The sequence below is a fragment of the Pipra filicauda genome, unplaced genomic scaffold, assembly GCF_003945595.2.
Source record: "Pipra filicauda isolate LSUMZ 115617 unplaced genomic scaffold, ASM394559v2 scaffold75_size2874737_pilon, whole genome shotgun sequence".
Lineage (NCBI taxonomy): Eukaryota > Metazoa > Chordata > Aves > Passeriformes > Pipridae > Pipra > Pipra filicauda.
In genome coordinates this window covers 807,123-830,237 of record NW_024104931.1, presented here as the reverse complement: position 1 = coordinate 830,237, position 23,115 = coordinate 807,123, and the positions used below count along the sequence as shown (strand labels likewise).

The 23,115-nt window shown below is 44.4% G+C and overlaps 2 protein-coding genes across 7 annotated transcripts in view; one reads left to right on the top strand and one right to left on the bottom strand.

The window, feature by feature from the left end:
* Positions 1 to 449: 449 nt before the first annotated feature.
* Positions 450 to 10,066, bottom strand: FCF1 (FCF1 rRNA-processing protein). 2 transcript variants are annotated; one of them, XR_005566595.1, is made up of 9 exons: positions 9,870 to 10,066; positions 9,715 to 9,782; positions 9,494 to 9,565; positions 9,082 to 9,230; positions 8,590 to 8,662; positions 7,623 to 7,710; positions 7,076 to 7,170; positions 4,627 to 4,817; positions 450 to 2,155 (listed from the first exon to the last, which is right to left on the bottom strand). XR_005566595.1 is itself a non-coding variant. In XM_027720187.2 (8 exons), the coding sequence occupies exons 1-8, from the start codon at positions 9,870 to 9,872 to the stop codon at positions 4,769 to 4,771; spliced, it is 597 nt and encodes a 198-aa protein (XP_027575988.1). In that variant the 5' UTR covers positions 9,873 to 10,066; the 3' UTR covers positions 4,428 to 4,768. The 2 variants fall into 2 exon arrangements, 1 of the variants encoding a protein (XP_027575988.1); XM_027720187.2 differs by lacking the exon at positions 450 to 2,155 and having other exon boundaries at positions 4,428 to 4,817.
* Positions 9,938 to 23,115, top strand: part of AREL1 (apoptosis resistant E3 ubiquitin protein ligase 1) — a 25,204-nt gene continuing 12,026 nt past the window's right edge. For 2 of the 5 annotated variants that reach the window (XR_003540542.2, XM_027720184.2), the window contains exons 1-7: positions 9,938 to 10,030; positions 16,931 to 17,188; positions 18,347 to 18,406; positions 19,062 to 19,288; positions 20,928 to 21,165; positions 22,152 to 22,321; positions 22,396 to 22,576. Coding sequence is in view for 4 of the 5 variants with exons in the window: in XM_027720184.2 (XP_027575985.1) it covers positions 17,098 to 17,188; positions 18,347 to 18,406; positions 19,062 to 19,288; positions 20,928 to 21,165; positions 22,152 to 22,321; positions 22,396 to 22,576 (967 nt within the window). In the remaining variant the exon portion in view is untranslated. Of the gene's footprint in view, positions 10,031 to 10,091; positions 10,197 to 10,267; positions 10,338 to 16,930; positions 17,189 to 18,346; positions 18,407 to 19,061; positions 19,289 to 20,927; positions 21,166 to 22,151; positions 22,322 to 22,395; positions 22,577 to 23,115 lie in introns of those variants that run through there. The other 3 variants (XM_027720186.2, XM_027720185.2, XM_039389691.1) reach the window with 3 other exon arrangements.

Below are 23,115 nucleotides of genomic sequence, written 5' to 3'. Positions count from 1 at the left end.
CAGCGAATACGATAAACCTGAGATACAAACACGAGAACGGAGCAGTGGATGTGTGAAATTGCCTCATCCATTACAGAAGCGACTGCACTGAGATGCAGGAATTTTTTTTTTGTTTCTCCCTTCCCACACTGAAGTATGAGTTAAACATACAAATATGTTCTGTGGCCTGTTAGTAATGATTTATGCCAAGTGCTGAACTGCATCCTAAAGACATGAGGGCTTGTGTGTCTGAATTCTAGTAGCTGGGCAGTGAAGCCTCGTGGCTATGGGTCACCAGGGCACCAGCACTGTTCTCCTTCCCAAGCACAGAAAACATGAGCAATTTTTGTCATGTTCAATCTCTAGTTCATGGCTGGCAAATCAAGGATTCCTAGCCAGTGCAAAAAGGCATGTATTGGAGGAAAAGTCCTAAGACTTCTCAGTCAAGAGAAAAATCAGGAAAACCAGGTTGTTAGGTAGAGGAAAAGCTTTGTTCTCTCTGGTAGAAAAGCTAGACTTTGTGTTCATTTGTTGTTAAATTCCAGGGAATCCACAGACGTGATACATTAATACCATTAATCTACAAGAAAAGCTTTGACTGTGAACTCAAGCTATGAGATGCAAATCTTTAAGAAAACTGTTTTCATTTAACACACATAGAACTGTCTTTTCTATTCTTTGGTATCCTTGCTTTTCATCTGGAGGTGATTATTGATCCTTTTCTGTTTAGGATGATTTGTCTAGATTTCTCCTGCAGTGAATAGGACTTCAGATAGCATTTGTACTTTTAGCTTCTATCTCCTCTTCACTGTACAGGTACTTAGCATTTATATCCATTAGCTCTATGGGCCAGTTTACTCACTAAGCTTTAGAAAGTCTGTCCTCCCCAAATAGGGAATTCCTATTGCAAACATCCTGTAATTTAGCCTCCTGATCTATTCACTCAAAGTGAAGTCTCTTGTGATCAGTTTACTCATGGTTATTTCCTGCAGGCAGGTCTCTCCCAGTATTCTTGCTCTTTGTTGTGGTTACTCAATATTGTCAAGAGACTTGTTACTTCCCTTATGAAGGAATACACGTACTTAACCACTTTCAGGGGCAACTGTTTTCCAGCCTACATCGAGGAGGTCAAACTGTAACTTTCAAATAACTTGACAGATGCCTTTTCAGTATTCAATTCTGGTTTGGACAGCAGTAGAGTTGACTTCCACCAAACGAGACACTGGCTTTACCCAATGTTACCTTGCCCTAAAGCAACCCTGCTAAGTTCACATTATGCCTTCTTATTTTTTTATTCAGAATATTTTATTTTTATTCTTTTATTCTATTCAGTCTGTTACATTAGTGGCTGTCATCGTGTTGGTTTTAGTTCTTTTTCTTTAAGCTCATGTTCTTCCTGCTTCTAAATGCTATTATGCTACCTCTCAGTTATCCCTCAATCACCCTGTGTCACATCTTGGATAAACAGCTTAAATTTCTTCACTTCATCTGGTGGTAAGGCTGCAGTAATCTTAGGCCTTCTGGTAGCTTCAGAAAGGAGTGGAAATTATTTTCTCCCATTCTTTGCATGAATCCAGACCTTCTTTACATGGCTGCCCTGGTTGTTCTCTGTCTTCTGAAGCTGTGGGAACTGGCTACAGCAAGAGACAGGATGTTAGTGGGGAGGCTGAATTCTCTAGTTACTGAGAAACACTGCAAGCATCTGTTTGATATTTAACTCCTGTGCAGGTTTAAACCAACTGCCAGAGTTGGGTCAGGAAGGAACTTCTCTGGTTTGGACTGGCAGTTCTGCCTTTGTGGGAATATCAAAGTATTCTAGATTATCGAACTCTTTCCTGTGACAAGGATCTTTCCTCCTTTGATATGCTGTTGGGATGCCATTATATGCATGGAATAAATATTTTCCTCTGAACTAAGTGTTTGGTACACGGGTTCCCTGGCACTGCAGGACAAGCAGTTGATCATTCAGGTGGTCCTTTCCTATCCTGTTTATGTTCTGACAAGGTTCTTTGAGTTAATGCTTAAGTTTTTCATCTTGCCAATTATATTCAGTTAAAGAAAATTTCCTGATGGGTTTGTTCACTGCCAATACTTTCTCCTTGCTGCTCAACCTCCAAACCTTCTAACACATCTTTAGCAATTGCCTTATGTGTATTCCAGGTTCCTCCTCCTTTTACTAAAAAAAGACAGAGTAAAAGGAATAAAAGACTTCAGTTAATGGACATATTTGCTTTGATTCCTACCCACAGCTACATACATATCTTTTCATGAAATCCCTCCAATAGGCATTATACTGGTAGGTACATGTTCCCCAAATTCATCAGGTTGTTGTACCTTTGACCTCTTATCTGGTGCCAGAAAGATTTTTATCAAATATTATCATATATGTCCATTTCTTTCTTCTCCAGTCTCCTTCCATTTAGGTTAATTCAAGTGAAGTTATTTGCACTGGAACAATTTTAGTTAATTCTTTACTTGTAGAATTCTTTCAAAACTAGAATTATTCTGAAAACCAAGTTACAGGGATCTAATCCTACAACTGTTTCTCAGTCCTCATTTGACTAAACATGGGCTTCAAGTGTTCATGACAATACTTATCATTTAGCTTAAAGAAATGTAACTTGGACTGAGAGAAGAAAACGAATGATATTATTTTTGAAATGCATGTATTGTACACTGAGTGTGAAATTTCAGGGTTGTTGGCTACTCTCTTCCTGGGTGGAGGTTGAAAAAATAAACTTCAACTGCGATAGCCTGGAAGGGTCTAAGTTTTGAAAGCATCAGTATGCTGTTATTTCAGGAGTGTTTAGTGGGTGAGCCTGCAGCAAGCAAAGAGATAGCAGGAGAGGTAGGTCTGATGTGTTCCCAAACTCTTCTGCAGTATCTGTAGAGACAGGGTGCTAGCAAGAAAGTTATTAGGATGTCAGGGCATTTCCCAAGGACAGAAAATTATCTTCACTGTATGATGTCCAGCATACAGACAGCTGAGTTCAGCTATTATACAACCATTAAGATTGGAAAAGACCTCTAAGATCTAATCCAACCATTAACTCAGCACTGCCAAATCCACCACTAAACCATGTCTCTAAGTACTACATCCGCATGTATTTTTAACACTTCCAGAGACAGTGATTCCACCACTTCCCTCGGCAGCGTGTTCCAATGCTTGATCACCCTTTCAGTGAAGAAATTTTTCCAAATATCCAATCTAAACCTCCCCTGACACAACTTGAGGCCATTTCCTCTCATCCTATCACCTGTTACCTGGGAAAGGAGACTGACCCCCACCTGGATACCACCTCCTTTCAGGTAGTTATAGAGAGTGATAACATCTCCCCTGAGCCTCCTTTTCCTCAGACTAAACAACCACAGCTCCCTCATCTGCTCCTCATAAGTCTTGTGCTCTAGACCCTTCACCAGCTCTGTTGGCCTTCTCTGGACACACTCCAGCACCTCAATGTCTCTCTTGTAGTGAGGGGCCTAAAACTGAACACAGGACTCGAGGTGCAGCCTCGCCAATGCCAAGTCCAGGGCAGGATCTCTTCCCTAATCCTGCTGGCCCCACTGTTTCTGATACAGGTAAGGATGCTATTGGCCTTCTTGGCCACCTCTGCAGCCAAATCAATGTAAGGCACTACAGGATAAAAGCTCCAATAAAGTTTGGAAATTTTCTTATTTTTACCAAGAATATAAATTTTCAGTCTTGTCCTGTATTTTGGCCAGGAAGCATACTTTAGCATGTTGGCCCCTGCTGGCCCTGTCCTCACCACAGAGCAAAGATCGTAAGAGCAAATTATATTGCTAAGAACTAAGGAGTAATGGAGAAGATATGAGAATGCAGAGTTATGGCTTTGAAATACTTTTCCCCCTGCATTTCTCCATGTGGCTTAACCATTGCTTTCCATCCCTCCTCTGACCACTTCCTTCCCTGCAGTAAATGCTGCTGGGAGACTATCTGCAACCATTGCTCTTATTCTCCGACACTGACTCTGCTCCCAGCTCACATTAATACCTTTCCCCATTTGACACCTTCCTCCTCTTCCCTGATACCTAATGGAAGTGATAAGGGTTTGAGGTGCATAGGTCCCAAGCAAACAAGAGAGAGAGATCTGTCCCAACCCAACCCTACCCTGTCTCCACCACTCTAAATGTAAGCAAAAGGACCGGACTGCCAGCTAACCCACTACAGACAGGACAATCTGAGCAGGACACTTAACCAAACATCATTCACTGTACAGCTGAATAAAAGCCCATCAATTCCCAGATCATCAATTCCCAAAATCTTCTAGACTGCTGTTCCAGAGAAGGCCCACCAACTGGTGCAGATCTGACGTCTTTTCTCCAGAACGCAAGTTCTGATTTGTTTGAGGAAACAGGTGTGAGGGAGCTCTCCAGAGAAATACCTGTTCCACTGCAGGTACAGCAGTAAGACACTTCTAAAATTTCTGTGGTTTCATTCTCAGCCAGAGTTGCATCACCAGTATTTAATTCAGAATGCTGAAATCACTTTTTCCAATGATCCCAATGAAGACAGAGGTAGGCATGTTCTGGGCACTGCCACCCTCTGTTTCCCATACGCTTCTCTCAGCTATAGGTAATCAGACCAAGTCAGAACAAGGATGAATAAAACCAGACTCTTCAAAATACCTTCTTCTTAGAAAATCAAGGCTAAGAAGTCAGTTCAGTGTCACCCATGGTCCTATGAGTAAAAGAGAAAGCAGGAGGTTTGGAATCAGAAGGACCCTTATCCTGGCTCAGAGTCCTGGCATCGATGGCTTGGCTGGACAGGTTAGAATCGAGGAGCTCCATAATCATCTGGCATCCTTTCAATGTTGTACCTGAGAAAGAAGAAAAACTTATGAAGACAACCTACTCCACACTGCTCTCCTCCCCACTGTGGTGGACCATCTACCTCCTCCTCCTCGTCGGGGCTGCTGTATGATCTCAGGGATTCCTGACAGGCCTTGGTCTTTGTGTAATGAGTTGGGCAGTGAAGCATCCTTTGAACATACCAGGAAGTCTTGCACGGCTAAGATGGAATAGCACTGACTGTACCAGGAACTCCTGTTGCCTGGCTATGGTGAAGGATGTGAGCGCAACTAAGCAGTCATCTCCTGCCCTATCTGAATCGTGGCCTGAGTGGAATGGTACCATTGTTACTGGAGTTTTGGAAACTAGAGTAATTACCAATCTGGATTGTGGCCGAGATGTACAATTTATGGACAACTAAAACCAATCACCTTGCGACTCTATAAAGAGTGGTCTTAAGTGAGGCCCTTTGAGCTCTCCTGGGCTGCAGAGTGCTATACAAGCACCTCCCTCTGAGCGGGACACCTCTCAGAGGTCATGAACTCGCAAGTATGCGATACTTGAAGGACCGCAGCTCAGCCTTTGCCTGTTGAAAAATGCAGAGGCATTCAATGTATTTCACTGAACCTGAAGAGAACTTTTACCAGGTACCTTTATACATTTAGATACATCCACCTCTGTGTTCATGTGCACACGTGTGAATTGGCTGAAATACTCTTTACCAAGTGTAGTATGAATGTTGTTTCCTGAATCTATAATTAAGTCATTGTTATAATTGTAGTAAATCCTATTGAATCACTTTATAAATGTTAAGTTAGTCAATGATTAAGTGCTGCTAAAATCTAATTTAGACAGAAACTGTTGACCAAATCTGGGACTAAGATTGGATCTAGCTACACCTGGATTCCATCAGGAGTTTGAAAAGTAAGGGAGTCCATTCCGAACCTTGCGACCCAATGGAAGGATTTTATATCGAATTTTTAGACATAAACCATTGACCAAGCCTGGGACTAGGATTGGATTCAGCCCCACCTAGACTCTGTCAGGAGTTTAGAAAGCAAGGAGATCCTTTCTGAACCTTGTGACTCAACTGGAGGGTCTTCCTTACACTTTGCACTCCCAGTCTCCATGCAAGTCATCCTAAAGCGATTCTAAGCTGATTTTCCTTTGCATTTTTCATCCATGTAGTAAGAAAGTGAACCTTGACATCAAACTCTGTTAAGTTGCACTTCTGCAAATTTATATTGAAACTTGCTTTTGCTAATATCTTTAATGGTGATTGTTGCAGTGGCCTAAACCACCCATTCACGACACCATCCGGCAACAGGCTTACAGGCAGACTGAACAGCAAGCTTTGTTGCATTTTTATCTGCAGCTCAGATTCCCAGGAAGAAAAATATTACTTCTGAAAGTAAAAAGTCTTCATAACATTGCTGTTATTCTTCACCTTAAACTCAGAAATCAGGCATCTCAGAAACTCACCATCTCCAGAGAAGGAAAAAAAAGGTGGTTCTGTAAGACTTAGAATTTAAGAGCAGACCACCACAGAGAATAAAACTTTTGACATTCAACTTATAATTCACAGAATCATTTAGGTTAGAAAATACCTCCAAGATCACCAAGTCTAACCTCTGACCAAAGACCACCTTGTCAACTAGACCATGGCACTAAGTGCCATGTCCAGGCATTTCTTGAACACCTCCAGGGATGGTGACTCCACTACACCCTGGGCATCCCGTTCCAAAAGTTCATGGCCATACTGAATAGGAGGTAAAGATGTTTTGAGAGAAAAATCTTTTGAGCCACATTCTAATTATAGATCACTTAAGACTTTACATATTTCTAGCAATCAACCTCCTCATTTCCAACATGCTGCACTAGTATCCTTCTGAGTTGTTTAGTTTTTAGCTAAGAAGCAAATTCAATCTCTTAGTGAGGGTACACAAAGCTACCAAATGGAATATGGAACAAGAATATTCTTTTCCTCGAGGACCTGCAGAATGCATTGCCTGGTAGTCCTGCTGCTGCTGGTAAGCAAAACTGTTCTATGGAAACACTGGCCTCAAGGAGAGTAGCTCTCCTGGTAAAGACAAGTGAACAAGTAGACTGCAATAAAAGTGGGTCTGTGGCCAGTCTCTTCCCAGCAGTAGCTGTACTTCAACTTCTGTGCAAACACCAGGCCCTTTACTGCAGCCTGCACTACGGACAATGCAGGAGAGAGGTGACAGAGTCCCTGTCAGACAAGGATTATACTGGGCAGGGTTTTTCTCTGTCAGGGGGCCCTTACCTGTGCCTGGAAATATACATTATAGGCACTCCAGGGATTTTTCGTATTCTCCGCTTGAGCTCTTTATCTACGGTGGCCACAATGTAACATTTGTGCTGCAAAAAAAGAAGGCAGGTCAGATTTAACACCAGCGAACCCACAGAAAGAAGACATAACTGATCAAACACTTCTATTCAGTGAGCTCGTTAAACACAAGGCGGCTAAGAATCCTTAGCAAGGCATTACTAGGACTTGTACAGAATTCCACAGCAGACTAGTAACATCCTTCTGCTCGTCAAAATAGACTCACAGAAATTTCTGAAGGTCTGTCCAGCCTTCCAAGCTGACAGCTTTCCCATCCTCAGTGGTTCTTGATGCTGTTCTGTGCAACAAGAATGCCCAGGGAAGACAATACCTTGCATCAAATACAGTTGTTCTAGGGACTGAAACTGCCCCTTAGTGAAATTTTGTAGTTACTTTGTGGGAAATTTAAGTCATTAGTAGTTAGGAGGGTTCAGGAATTTTTAGTATGTTAGCACAGTACAGAAAATGTCAGAGAGGGAAATACCTGAGTGACCCTCTGTACCAAGCAGTCATCTGCGTAGGTTCCTTTGTGCATACATGGCAAGCGTTCAAACCGAGGGTCCTTGGCAATTCTGTGGGGAAATATAAGGCAGCATCACAGCAATCAGACCACAGAGTACAGTAACACAGTACAGAGGAATAAGAACACCCCTTTCTGTGATATACAGAACATTGTTCTCAAAACAAGGGCTGAAGGGATGGAGTAAATGGTACATAAAAGTCAAATGAAATGAGGAGCAAAAAAGAATGCAGTCTGTCTAATTATTATAGATTAAGTATTTCTTAGTACTGGTTAGTTGGATTCAAAATCTGTAAAATGTCAGGCCATTGCCAAACAAAGTAATTTGAAATAAGTTATCTGTGGGAAGAACTAGAACTCCTTCCGGTGTGTGATCGTTCACACCATGCATATAGGGACATTGCACCTTCTCTCTGAAGGGCAACATCGAAGCTGCTTAGGGGACGTACTCGGATAGTTTACAACATAGCAGGCCAAAATAAAAAGTAAAGAACAATACATCTGAGTGGAGGATGTGAACTACATTGGACTAGTGTTGTACAGATCACACAATAACCTAGCTCTAGATTATCAATACATGGTACCTACTCATACAGGAGTAACATGAAGTATGAGTAAAAAGTTCCATAAGACTCAGGTCACTTCTTTATTCATTTTTAGAAATTCTAAAATTAAAAAAAAATATATTTTTTGAGAAACAAGAAAAAGGCTTACTTTGAAAGTCTTAGGAGAACGAAAGATTACAGATTGATACTGTGCACTCATACATAGCATTTTGTTTTAAAAACCAAAAAAATCTAAAACTCGAGACACTGTACTCATCTTGTACAACCAGAGAACTAAAACCAAGTTCAGGACTCTGCAACAACCTAACCACCCTCTAGTGCAGGAGCACGTCATGGCAAAAGAGAAGAGAACACCCTGCACCTACCTTAACGCCACACGGTACTTCTGTCCTAACTTTTCAATTTCACCCATTACACAGTCTGTGATACATGGAATACCTACATGCAAATAAAGCCTGTATTAATACAAAGGAATATTTATTCACAGACTTCTATATTGCCCACATGTCCAAGAACGATCATGGAACTCTAAAACCTATTACAGCAAGAACTGATAAGGTTGCAAAGTGATGAAATGTAGAGCCACTGAGTTTGACCATGCCATGGTAATTTTAGATATTTAAGTATTAATGCTCTACCTTTGTTGAGACTAGCATTTATGACCACTGTTTGACTGAAACCAGAGGCAGTTCCAGGGTTACCATAGCCATGAACAATCAGCTCCAAGATTATGGCATATATCCTTTTTTCAAGATTTCTGTTATTTTCAGCCAGTGGCATGAGGCTGACAAAGCACATTCCAAGCACAGTGTGGCACTGCTTAGTCAGAAGAAGCTGCGAGTGGTGTGGGCACTCACACTTGGCATAGAGACAGTCCATCATTGACTGCACTAGGTCCAGCTTGGCCTTGATGGAGAAGTTGATGAAGTTAGTGTCAACCAGGATGTGGTAAGGGGGGCCCAGCTGTGTATTATACTGGAAGAACAAGCAAGAGGGATGCTGGGGCCTGCCAGGAAGACAAAGAATTCAAATCAGTTAAATGCATTTAACAACATGTCCAATCCTACAACTTGCAGAGAACGAAAGAGGAGTAATGAGCAGAAAGACTCCTGCTGCCTCTTAAGCACAGTCCCTTGGTTTGGCCACACCATGTCCTTTTCTGACAGTTTTGCTCAGAAACATCCTCGGTTACAGCCTGCAGCGTGGCCGGACCTCGCTCCCTTCTTCCCTCCCTCCATCCTCTCTCCCCAAAGTGTCGGCAGTACTTACACCTCCCGCTCTTTGATGGCGCTCGGGTCCTCTTTCTTCTTCACGGGGGCTTTCGCCCGGTCCTTCTCTTTACTGCAAAGAAACACAGGCACTTCCCTAGGACGAGCGACAGGGAAGGGCGGCCAGCGGCGGAGAGGCTCGGGTCGGGATCCCCTCCCGCCTCTCCCGAGCGGGACAGGAGGACGCTGCAGGGCCCCGCCTGGGAGCGCAGCCACACTCACATGCGCTCATCCCGGAGGCTGATCATGCGCTTCATCACCGCGTACTTCCGCGCCTTCTTCTGCTTCCCCTGCAGGGAGACGGACAGTCAGCCGCAATGAGCCGAGGAGAGACCCGACCCCAGCCCGTCCCCCCCCCCGGCCCGCTCCCGGCTCACCATGCCGATCACGCTGATCCCACCGGTCCTGCCTCTGCCGTCGGTGCCCCCGGTGCGTCACTGGGCCCCGCCCCGGGAGCGCGTCACCTCCGGCTGCCAGCGCCGGGCAGCGGCCGCGCGGGGCAGCGGGACCGGCGTCGCGGCCGCCGTCGGAGCCCACGGTAACGGCGGGAGCGGCGCGTCCCTTCAGCCGCCACGGTCCCGGGCGCGGGGAGCGGGGCTCCCGGGGCGAGGGAGCTGCAGCCCAGCCCGGCCGCCCCGCCGCGACGGGCGTCCCCCAGGGGGTGGCGGCCCCGCTGCCGGCCCGGAGCGCCCGCGGGAGGCCTGGTACAGCCGCGGCGGGGGTCGCTCGGGGCTCCCGGCGGGCGGGAAGGGCCGGCTCTGCCTGCCCCGCCGCGGCCTCAGCTTTTCGTTTCGGTGTAGCCTCGCCGCTTGTGCGGCGCTGCGGGTGTATCGGTGGCACGTCGGGTAGGGTGGGGGGACTGGCGCCTGTGGGAAGGCCGTGGGGTTTGGTGACCCCGCCGAGCCCACCTTACACACCGATCTCTCTCCTTTCCCCATTCTCACTGTTTAGCACAGCCGGGAGGTTACGGAGGTCTTCAGCCCGCTCACTTGAGCTTGCTGGACTGGTTTTTTTTTTAAGAATTAATGTAGTGCTGGTTTTGCCACACTCTAGCTCGTAGACTTCTTAATGAAAAGCAGTGGGTTGTCATTATCTTTAGATCTTAGGTACATTTGTGACTAGAAATCTTAGCAAATGAGCGTAATTTCAGCTGTACTTTATGCAGCCATAATGGTGTAGTCTGACCCAAAATGTTTTTTCTGCATGTGAAAGGAAATGTTCTCCAAGTTCTCGGACTGGTCTGGGGCACCTGGTTTCTCATGCCCTTTACAGGGAAGGGAGAGAGAAAGGCCTTTCTCATTAAAGCTTCTGGGATTAGTGAAAACTTGTAGCTTTTAGTATCTTCCAAATACAACCGGTTTTGTCTGGTGTGCTGGTCAGAAAATGCAGCCAATGAGGTACCACACGGGAATTTTTCCTGAAGCAGTGACCTGTGTAGAACTGTGACTGAGGCTCTGACAGTGAGGAAGAAAATGAGGCTGAAAGAAGAAGAGTGTTAGGGAAACCATAGCTGAGCTTTCTGCCTGGGTGATCATACCCTGCTTAATTGTTGGTTGAGGAAACACAGTTGGTGGAGCTCCCATGATACTGCTTAAGTGACCCTAAATGGTTTGGGAAAGGAAATAATTAAGGAGGTGGGGGGTGATCTGCTTTTCCCACTGATATGTAGGGTGGCAGGTGGCTGAATATTTTTCTGGCTTGGAAAGTAGATCTGGTACAAGATGAGACTGGACTGAAAGTTGCCATCTGTCTGGCTTGCTGTATTTGAGGAGGACAGAAGGAGCTGACACTACTGGTGGATGAAAAGTCTTTAGACTTAAGCAGTTGGCAGAAGTCTCCTTTTTTTTTCCCCTGTTGCCACTGGTTTTTTAGCTTGTATGTAAATGAATATGACAAATTCCAGCCCCGATGAGAGAATGACTGTTTTGTGTAGACACTGGCCATTGATGTGGCTTTTGTTCTTGATAGCTGATACTGGATCCTGCCTAGTATCTTTTGTGCTGACTTTTCAGTTTCCTGTGAATATATCTTAAACTTAAGGTCTCATGGGCGTTCTTGTTTGTTGGCTTGTGTGTGATTTACTTAGTGGGAGAAAATACTGTGCCTTTCACTAGAGAATAGTCATCTTGTGCATGGCATGAGATGGACGTGCCATTGGTAGTGGACATTTGTGCACATGGATTGAGAGGACATTCTGCACAGAGATAGATGGTTCTCTTATCTTAGTTAGATGAAGTAGTATCAACCTGCAAAAAGGCTTTAAAACAAAATTAAAAGCGTGTTGTTAAAAAACAGAGGAAAGGCAGTTAAATGTATCAGTGCACCAAATAAAACCAAGAGGCATTATAGATTTCTTAGAATCTCAGTACATCAGTTCTTTAAAGCATGCACCCAGCTGGCTTTGTAGCTGTAGCCACAAGAATGTGCCATTACTGTGTTACTGTTCCTTTTATATGTATGGCTACACTTGTGCTTCCTTCTGGAGCTTTGCACTGTGTGCCTCTGACTTCACAGCAGCCATAACACAACAAAATGTATTCCTATTACTGGACTTCCTTTTCTTACTGACTTGAGAGAAGCAGTGGTATGAATACTGTTTATTTTATGATTCCATGCTGTCTACCTTGAATATGCCAGTATTTCTCCTTGAGTCAAACCAAGGTGAACCTTTCCAAATCCCCATTTTTCCTGCAGGTAGTGGGAGACCATTGCTTCCTCTGTACTTGGATTAAGATTATTAAGACCTGATGGACAATTCAGCATTTTTTTCTACCCAGCTATGATGGCATGTTCTATTGCTGATTTTCAGAATTTGTCTCCCGGATTGTTACCCAACAGTTCTTAGCACAGATACTGTCGCAGTTTACATCTGCATTCTGTTAAGTGAGTGACAATATGTCTTGGATACCAGCTACTTGCAACTAGGTTCTTTACCTCCATGTATTCCAGCTGCAAGACCATCCTTAAAGCTGCAGGCAGTGTGTAAACTAGAAGAAAGTTGATTGTCTGACAGCCACTTCATCTCTGGAGGTCACCGGACTTGGTGTCTTGTTTACCACTTCATGTGGGGGTAATAAAATGAGAAGCTGCTGTGCTGATTAATGGAGATAACTAATTCCCTGTGTCCACCAAGTTCAGAAATTCTGCAACCCAGATCACAAGACTCAGGCTCCAATTGACTTAAAAACCCTCATAGCTGAAATGATGGATCTTTCTCTTTTTTACTTGAGGGAGCGCCTGTGTGACTTGTGGTTTGCTTTACAGAAGGAAAGGAGTTGCAGAGTCAGGCAGAAATAGCTTGGGTAGATGAACCTACAGGGCCAGCTTTGTGTTGATGTTTTTTTGGTGACATGAAAAATCTGGTTCTGTAAAATGCTGGAGGGAGATCTTGTAGATTCCTAAATATTGATAAGTTTCTGTGAAATTCCTCAGCTGTGTGGGGAGTAGCCATACACCTTTGACAGCCAGGCCAAGCTGAAGCAGGGTTTCAACCAGGCATTTGTAGGACATCTTGGATATGTACTGTAAAATAACTAAAATATCAAGGAATTTGCTAGGTCTATGATTCTTAATACACAGAGATTATTTATGGGTTTAGAAACCCGAAGCTTCATCTAGGAGGAGAATGAAAACTTATGGCCTGGGGACTGCAACACTGTTCACTAAGTAGAGGAAAGAGGAAAATAGCTGAGTGGGTGGGATTTTCCGTGAGATGTGGGTGAGGAAAAGACAGTGAAAGTCTGGCTGCTTCTGCAGTGCAGTCAGAGAGCTCTGCACAGACTTACTGGTTGGTTTTCATACGCATTAGAAAGCTTAGTGGAAGTGTGCGAAGGCAGCCAGATCTGTATGATTATTGGATGGAGGGAAATAAGACACTTGTGAAGAGGAGGGCAGATGAGGGGGGACTAAGAAGGAAGTGACAGCTGAGGTGGTGGTATGGCAGGCGGGAGGAGCACATCACTTACATCCCCAGAAGAGGGGACTGTCTTAACAGACAGCTGCTGTGCTGAGCCTGGGTCTTTTCATTCTCACTCCTTTATGTAATCTGTGTTCTGAATGAGTAGATACTGACTGTGTAGGGTCTGTGGTGTTTCTTCTGGCATATGTCCTGGTTTTTGTGGGCTGCGTCAATCCTTGCTGTTAAATTTTAATTTCTTTTTATCTCAATCCTGACAGTAAACTGTAATTTAGTGAATAGTGCTGCTGAAACTGAAATCCCTTATGAGGATAGTGGTTTCCTGAATACCTCAAACAACAACAGCAGGAAAAAAAAAATCCAGTTTGCTTTGTGGTCCAAGAACTTTCAAAGACTAATTTTTTCTAGCCTTGACCATAAATAGCCCTTTAAATCTGAGCAAAATCAGTCTGAGAATAGTGTATGGCATTTTGTTGGGTGTAAAGGCTTGAAGTGCTACCTGATCATACACTGGTTTGGCTTGGAAGGGACCTTAAAGAACATCTAATTCCAACTCCCCTGGGCAGGGACATCTTTCTCTAGATCAGGTTGCTCAAAGCCCCATCCAACCTCGCCATGAACACTTCCAAGGATGGGGCAGCAACAACTTCTCTGGGCAACCTGATCCAGTGCCTCACCACTCATAGTGAAGAATTTCCTCCTTATTTCTTCCTAATCTAAACCTACCCTCTTTCAGTCTGAAGCCATTCCGCCTTGTCCTATCACTACATGCCCCTGTAAAAGTTCCTTTTCATCTTTCTGGTAGGCCACCTTTAGGTACTGGAAGGTGCTATAAGCTCTCTTCAGCCTTCTCTTCTGCAGGCTAAACAACCCCAGCTCTCTCAGCCTGTCTTCATAGGAGAGGTGGTCCAGCCCTCTGATCATCTTCATTGCCTTCCTCTGGACCTGCTACAACAGGTCCATGTCTTCCCTGTACTGAGGGCACCAGAACTGGACGTTGTACTCCAGGTGAGATCACATGGGAGCAGAGTAGAGGGGAGAGTCACCTCCCTTGACCTGCTGGTCACATTTCTTTTGATGCAGCCCAGGATATGGTTGGCTTTCCAGGCTGCAAGCATACATTGTCAGGTCATGGAATCATAGAATATCCTGACTTGAAAGGGACCCACAAGGATCACTGAAGTCCAACTCCTGGCCCTGCACAAGACAGCCCCAAGAGTCACACCATGTGCCTGAGAGTGTTGTCCGAACATTTCTTGAAGTCTGTCAGGCTTGGTATGGTGACCACTTCCCTGGGGAGCCTGTTCCAGTGCTCAAACACCCTCTGGGCTAAGAACCTTTTCCTAATATCCAACCTAAACCTTCTCTGACACAGCTTCATTCCATTCCTTTAGGTCCTTCCTCTGGTCACCAGAGAGAAGAGATCAGTGCCTGCACCTCCACTTCCCCTTGTGAGGAAATTGTAGGCTGTGATGAGGTCTCCCCTCAGTCTCCTCTTCTCCAGGCTGAACAGACCAAATGACCTCAGCCACTTCTCATACAACTTCCCCTCCAGACCCTTCACCTGGGTGGCATCTTCATGCCTTCATTTGTATGCTCTCTAATAACTTTATATCCTTCTTATATTGTGGCACCCAAAATTGCACACAGTACTCAAGGTGAGGCTGCCCCAGTGCAGAGCAGAGCGGGACAATCACCTCCCTTGACTGGCTGGCGATGCTTTGCCTGATGTCCCCCAGGACACAGTTGGCCCTCCTGGCTGCCAGGGCACTGCTGACTCATATTCAGCTTGGCATTGATTGGGACCTTCAAGTCCATTTACGTGATCCTGCTCTCCAGCGCCTCATTCCCCAGTCTGTACGAACATCGAGGGCTGCCCCATCCCAGGTTCAGAATCCAGCACTTGTCTTTCTTAAAGTTCCTACTCTTGGCGATTGCCCAGCTCTAGGTCACATTGAGCTTCTCATCAATCAAAAGGCACAAATTCTTCTCCTCTGGTCTGCTCTCAATCCGTTCTCCCTCCAGCCTGTATTTGTGTTTGGGATTGCCCAGACTCATGTGCAGGATCTTGCACTTGGCCATGCTGAACTTCGTGGGGTTCACACAGGTCTACCTCTCAAGCCTGTCAAGGTCCCTCTGGATGGCAACCCTCAAGCTTGTTGACTGCACCATGCAACTTGATATCATCAGCAAACTTGCTGAGGGTGCACTCAATCCCACTGTCCATGTCAGTGACAAAGGTGTTAAACAGCCTTGGTCCCAATACTGACATCTGAGGATTGCCATCTGTCACTGGTCTCCACTTGGACATTGAGCCATTGACCACAACTCTTTGAGTGCAACCATCTATCCAATTCCTTATGCACCAAATGGTCCATCCATCAAATCCATGTCTCTCCAGTTTAGAGACAAGGATGTTGTGCAGGACAGTGTCAAATGCAAGACCAGGTAGGTAGCGTCAGTTGCTCTTCCCTCATCCACCATTGCTGTAATCCTGCCATAGAAGGCTACCAATTTTTCAGGCATGATTTGCTTTTAGTGAAGCTATGTTGGCTGTCACCAGTCACCTCCTTATTTTCCATATGCCTTAGCATAGTTTCCAGGATCCTTGATCTTGCCAAGCACTGAGATGAGACTGACTAGCCTATAGTTCCCAGGGTCTTCTTTTTTTCTGTTTTTAAAAATGGAGGTTGTGTTTTCCCTTGTGCAGTCAGTGGGAACTTCACCAGTCTGCCCTGACTTCTCAAATATGATGGATAGTGGCTTAGCAACTTCTACCAGCAACCTCAGGATTTGCAGCTACATCTTATCAGGTCCCATGAGCTTGTGCACCTTCAGGTTCCTTAGATGTTCTCAAACCTGATCTTCTTGTACAGTGGGCGGTTCTTCATTCTCTCAGTCCCTGCCTTTGTCATCTGTAAACTTGAGTGATGTGGCTGGAGCAGTTGCTGGGGAAGACTGAGGCAAAAAATTGTTGAGTACCTCAGTCTTCTCATTGTCCTGGGTAACCAAGTCTCCCGTTTCCTTCTGGAGAAGGCACACATTCTCCCTATAGAAGGTTTTCATGTTGCCCTTGACATCCCTGCCCAGGTTTAGTTCTCTCAGGGCTTTAGCTTTTCTAACCCAATCCTTGGCTGCTGAGACAATCTCTCTGTATTCCTCCTAAGCTACCAGTCCTTGCTTCCATCCTTAATGCTCCTTATGAATAGCATTCAGGTTCTTAGCTGCTCCGTGAAACCCATGAGCACGATGAAACCTACGGAGACAAGGATGTGTTTTGTTCCATCTTGAACCTGCTAGTTTCAGGGGGTCATATAATGAAATTAGATTATGACAGATGGAGGTTGAGGATAGGGCAAAGCCTTGCACCTCATCAACAGCGATACCTTCATAGCGCCTCTCATGGATTTCATGTCTAGTTGTGCTCTTGCGTCCTACACCTCTCACGTGTTTCTGCTTGCAAGATTTATCCACAACAGTAGAGAGATCTAACTTTTCTCTCTCCTTTTTTTACTTTTCCAGGGAAGCTAGCAAATCGCAGGCTAAAGGGAACGGCACTGCAGGACAACTCTTTTCCACAAAGAGGAAGAAACTCCTGTGCTCAGCTCCTTACTTTTCAGCAGTGATTCTGTGATGCAAGTTCCAAGAGTTCCTCTTTCTGTGATGTTCTCTATGGCCTCTTTTTGCTGATGTTTGTCACAGTTTTTGGCACAAAGAGAAAGGATGCTGAAGAATGGGTACCCTCCTTACGGCTTTTAGAACATGGGCACTTGTGTAAAGGTATGTGATTGCTCTTTGGTTGGAGGGATGGACTGTCTGCTGAGGCCAGCAAAGGGGATTTGCAGGGCTAGAAAGTCATGGCTATTGTTGAAGAGAAATACCTCATTTAAGCTTTCTGCATGCTGATGTCCGTTGTTGCTGCTGTTGAGATGACTGATCAATAACTCCCCTTTTGTGTTTGTTTAGAAGAAAAAAGCTTGAATACACAATGTAGCTTCTCACTAACTGAATGGTGACATGGTGAGCTATATTGTATGCATTACTGTATGCCAAATCCTTTGTCTAATTGCCACACATGTTCCTTGTTGCTGCTCTTTTTCCATCTGTCAGCTATGTCTTATCAACCAAACAGCATGTTGTTGTTCTGGGTGTGGTCTTTTTACTACATGTTTGTTTAGCAGTCCCCTCAGTGAGAACTTGATTCTAGATTGGTGTCTCTAAAAATTGCTGTAATCTTAATGGTGTACAAACCCAAAGTTTTAGCTTTTGTGTTGATCAGCGAGAGTTTCAGCTGAGAGGCTCCACTTTGCAGAAGCGAGTAGGAAAATACAGATTAACTGTTTTCCAATTGCATTAATACGTTCTATAGTGGACTTACACGGCAAAAAATGGATTCAGCTCTGCCCTAGAAGGATTTTGTTTGTTCTGAATAAATTAGGATGGTCTTGTCCACAACTCTTTTATTCCATAGCTTTTTCTTCTAAGGTTACTGGCTGAGGATCAGCTTCTATCTGTTTTGGTGGTGGCTCTGTGATGTGCTTTCATATCAGACTAGAAGTTAACTTTGTGACTTGGAAGTAGGTGTGAGAGTTTGGATGAGTGGCTTTTGGCCACTGCTGTTGAAGTTGGTGATCCTGCAAAACGTAGCTCCTTACTGCAGTACTCAGAGCCCGCTCTCACTGTTTTTAGAGGATAATATGTTGTTCTTCTTATAGAACCCTGAACCTGATTTGGAATCTGTGACAGAGGGGAACTGTTACTGTAGCATGCTGTGCTGTTTGCATATTTCACAGTCTTGTGGAATAATGCTTTAGAGATGTCCTTGCAGAGGAAGACAAATATCAACAGGCATTTTTTCTGAGGAATCACAGATTAAATTTAGGCCAGTGTATGTGAGGAAGAGTCACTGGACTGGACTTGGCCTATTTTGTGTTCTAGATGCAGCTGTGATCCTCGGCTGTGTGTCTCACCGAAGGGACCTGATGTTTTACATTATTGGTAAGTGAAGGAAAGGCTGCCACTGTATTTGTTGACCTCTCAATAGGCTTTAGGTGAGTTTCTTCATAGCCTTTGATTTAATGTTAGTTCAGAGTCTACGTAACAAACATGAAATTACTGTCACCCCACACTGTGCTCTCCACCTGGCAGACTTGCCTCTCCACCATTCGTGTTCCTAAAGTCCTTTCATTGACCTAATTCCTGAGCCATTCTCTTACTTTTTCTTTCAAGAACTGGTGGAGAGTTGTTGCCTCTGTGATGCCTCTTAATCCAGTCTTAATGTGATGTGCAGAGGTTGTATGGTTTTATGACTGTTTCCCTTAAAAGAATCTCTGTAGTTCTAATTTGCCACTCAAATGGAATTCCATGCTTCTGTTGGGATGGCTGCTAACCTTACCTGAGACTCTGTACCACCTTTACCTATTTCCTTTATTTGCAGTCATTTGCAGAGTTTTAAGCGACTTGGTATTCTCTAACCTTACTTGTAGCATAACACAAACCATAAATGTTCATGCAATAGCTTCTGCCTTAAACGCCTAATTTGCAGTCGAGTAGAATGTCATTAACAAAAGGCATCTTGGGCTGATGCAGAGGGGATTTGAGTGCCTGACTCAGCCATGCTGCTGCAACCACCTTTGTTCTCTCCTTGCTGCAGGTGGGATCACGGTATTTGTTGTAGCTTTCTTCTTCACCATTAAGTTCCTATTTGAGCTTGCCGCACGTATAGTCAGCTTCCTTCAGCATGAGGACCGGGAACGCCGAGGGGAGCGAACTATTTATGACTACGTGCGAGGCAACTACTTGGATCCCCGGTCCTGCAAAATCTCCTGGGATTGGAAGGACCCCTATGAGGTGGGCCATAGCATGGCCTTCCGAGTGCATGTAAGGCAATATTTCTGTTTCCATTTCCATGCAGCTTTGTGGGCAGGAACAGAGGTCTGAGTTAGGGATGGGCTCTTCAAATGTTTTTTTTTTGGGGGGCGAAGCCAGATGTAAGTTAGGAGGAGGAAAGCTATCTGTTTATGCCTTTTGCCCCATTAATGTGTTGCAGAAATCTGTAAGTGCATATTTCAGGCTTGCACTTCTTAAAAGTCTTATATCTCTCTCTCTAGAATCCTCTGAAGAGCCAGAGGAGACGAGGCTTGTCCTGACTACTGCTTCCTTTACTGGGAAGTGAGTGGGCTGAGCCTTGCCTTCAACAGACTTGGTGCTATCTTTTGGTTGTGCAGCTGAAGTTGAGAGCGTGGGAATGGGCATTTTACCAACCCAAAAGCAGTAAGGCTTCATGGCCACTCCCCATTCCTCCAAAATGGAATGTTTTTCTGTCTGACCTGGAAAAGCCTGCCAAGAACTCTTGTTTCCCTACAATCCCTAAAGGCCAAGTCTAGGGGAATGGGACAAGTACACAAATAAGATGGGTGAGGAGCCTAAACGCAGAGAGTTTGGAGCTATGTGGAGAAAGTTTGAACAGGTTTTGCAGGGCTTGTGTGCCCATCTTTCTGTCCCATCTTCCCCATCCAGGAGGGTATCAAAATAAGAAGAAAAGTTCAGCTAGGTTGCCATACCCATCCCTCTTGGGAAGGTGACGAAAACCCTTCTGCTTGATGGTGAGTGAGGAATTCTAACTCCAGGGCAGGCAGTGAAAAATTGCTCAGGGGAAAGGGACTTGTTCTGTACCTGCTGTTTGAATTTATTCTCTTCACCTTACTGACACTCACTCATGGCAGCTCCAGCAATGTGCCCTTCCACTTCATGCTTGTTTCCCATTTGCTTAGCCCTTTATTCATCAACAGTAGCTGTTGCATATGCTGGTTTCTCTCACTGACAGTCAAGATGCAAAGTACTACAGGGCCTACACTCTCCCTTACTTACAAAGAGGAAATATTAGTACCTTTTTGCTGTCTGCAGGCTGATTGCAGATGGCAGGGAGGCTCTGGCCTACAAGCTGCTGGCTCTTGAAGAGCCATGCGTAAGGTTTCAAAGGTGTAATTCTTTACTTGTAAGGAAGTATTGGTCAAGGTATGTTACCTTTTCAAATTGTCCGGCAGATCAGTTCTGTGATTGAACAGCCTGTGATCTTATCTAACACATTGTTTTTGTGCTGATGCTTCTTAGCAGTAAAGACTGGGTCAGCTCCTTAGGTCAGCATCTTTTTTACACTATTTTCTATAACAAATTGGTGAGAGCTTTTCCAGAGCTTAGCTGTATAAATGAACAAGATCTGCTGGCTTTACTTTTTTCCTTTCGATAGTGGGTTCTCTTGATTTCTGCTCTGATATTGCACTAGCAGTGCAGACAGGAAATGCCTGGAGTCATGTTCTTTTCAGGGCACACATTTGAACCCCAGCACAAAAGACAGTGCCCTGTTCGTTTTGGAGAACACAGACAGTGTGACAAAGTTGTCTATTAATTATTTTTCCTTTGCCGAGCTGGGGTTCTTTCCCTTCCCTAAGGCAACTTGCTTTCTCTTCCTCTGTGCACTGCATATTTTTGTTGACCTGGACTTCTGTTTCCCATGCAGTTATTCTATAAAAATGGGCAACCCTTCCCTGCTCACCGGCCTGTGGGGCTGCGTGTTCACATCTGCCATATGGAGTTAGCAATTGATATTCCTGTAACCCAGGAAGTTCTTCAGGAGCCCAATTCCAATGTGGTGAAAGTGGCCTTCACTGTGCGCAGAGCTGGAAGATATGAGATTACTGTAAAACTCGGTGGCTTGAATGTGGCCTACAGCCCCTACTACAAGGTGTTCCAGCCAGGTAAGGTCTAAGTGGCCCTCTAATGATTCAGAGTAGATTTGGAGGTGTTGGAGGCAGTTAGGTAAATGTGTTTCCAGCTAAAACAGGTAGGTGACAGGGAAAAAGTTACCTTTCACCATTTACCTCCTGCCACGTGTAGATCCTAGCAATAGCCCCATGACTAAAACATACTTGTGACTACCAGTACCTGGCAAAACAGAAACTGCCTTACAGAAAAGTCATTAATGCTGCTTACAATCCCTAACCACTTGTGTCATGTTCTCTGTTTTGTAGTAACTTCTTCATAATCCATCTAGTAGTCATGGAATGAATGCCTTTTGTGAAAGTACTGAATTATTTGTATCTGAATTGGAAATGCTGTCATGATTTAACTCTGTCTCCTTTGAATACCTCACTCTATTCCTTTAAGCTCATGGAGCAGTTGATACCTTTGATTATACACTTCTTTAAAAACATTTCCTTTTTATCTGTATTAAATTTGTTTTCTACTACTTTTGGTTTTTTGACTCCAGTTGACATCTTTCATGTTTCATGTACGTGTTCATTGAAAGGACCTCTATTCCATTGCACTGTGAATAGATACACATCTTGCTAAGATATCTTTGCTAAGGAAGCTCCGATTTAATTCAAATACACTTCAGGCTAAAGTTTGTTTGGTAAGCTGCATTTGCAGGTTTTCTTAGATGTCAGCTAAATTGTATTTTGTATGTACAGTGGGAGCAACTTCCTGAGCTGAAGGTTAGAATGGTGGAAAAGACTAGTAACTGGGTTTGTTTTATTAGTATTAAGTTTCTGATCCAAGACAAACACTGTGCACTACACCATGTATTTCAGTGTTCAGATACTCTGTTTTGAATATCAGAGCATCAAATATGTTTAGATTTGATCCATTTTCAAGGGTATTGTGCCCCTAGTTGCTTTTCTTTTGCTTTTTGTAGCTTCGCCTCGGAATTTGTTTCACTCTAAATTGTTGTTGTCTGCTTCAGGAATGGTGGTTCCCTCCAAAACCAAAATTGTCTGCCATTTCTCCACTCTGGTGCTGACCTGTGGGCAGCAGCACACTCTGCAGATAGCTCCCAGAGATGAGTATGACAATCCCACCAGCAACTCTGTGTCACTGATAGATGAGCACAATTACAGCCTCTCCATCCATGAGGTGAGTGCAACCTCCTCCCTTACTGCTTGACTCCAGGTGAGCTAGGGAGCTCAATTTATTTGTTTTCTGTTTAGCTGGGTCCTCAAGAAGAAGAGAGCTCTGATGTGGTGTTTGAGAAGTCTGTGGTGTCTAATCGGCAGACTTGCGAGGTGCTCTTCCGACTCACCTTGCATTCTAGGGGGTGTTTCCATGCCTGCATCTCCTACCAGAACCAGCCCATAAGCAATGGTGATTTTGACATCATTGTTCTAAGCGGTGAGTCAAGACTTACTCAGTATTCATTCTCCAGGTGTCCTCTTACAACGTGCTTTGCACACTCATGTAGCAGAGCTAGTAGTGGCTTCCCTGCAGGCTAACCATGCTTAGTTGCTAAAGGAAAGCATATTCATTTAAAAATGCTGAGGTAAATGAACTTGTTGCTTAACAAGAAAGATCTCTGAGGGTTGATACTCTCTGAGCCATCAGCAGATAAAAGCAAGTGTTTTTCTCCTATTTCAGGAGATTTACCTTGGAAATTAGGCAATTTTTATTGCTTGCGAGTAGTTGGCATCTGAGCCAGTCACGTATTGTATGTTAAGTTATATGGATGAACAACACTGCATGTAACCTATGTGGGATTTTGTTTTATGATGTTATAATTTCTTCAGGAGTGAGCCAGATTTCAATGTGGCTGTCAAGTGGCTATGCCTTCAGGCTGGTGCTCTGAGAGAGAGGTTCTGTATGCCTTTTTTCTTTAACCAGTCACTATCTGAAACCATGACAAACTGCCATCGTGAAATCTTCTCATCCCACTC

What these genes read in the sequence shown, in the direction of transcription:
- FCF1 (XM_027720187.2), bottom strand. An exon ending in TGGTACAGAGGGTCACTCAG is followed by an intron (nt 7,171 to 7,622) that starts GTATTTCCCTCT and finishes CTTTTTTTGCAG; the next exon opens with CACAAATGTTACATTGTGGC. An exon ending in ATGTATATTTCCAGGCACAG is followed by an intron (nt 4,818 to 7,075) that starts GTAAGGGCCCCC and finishes CTTCTTTCTCAG; the next exon opens with GTACAACATTGAAAGGATGC.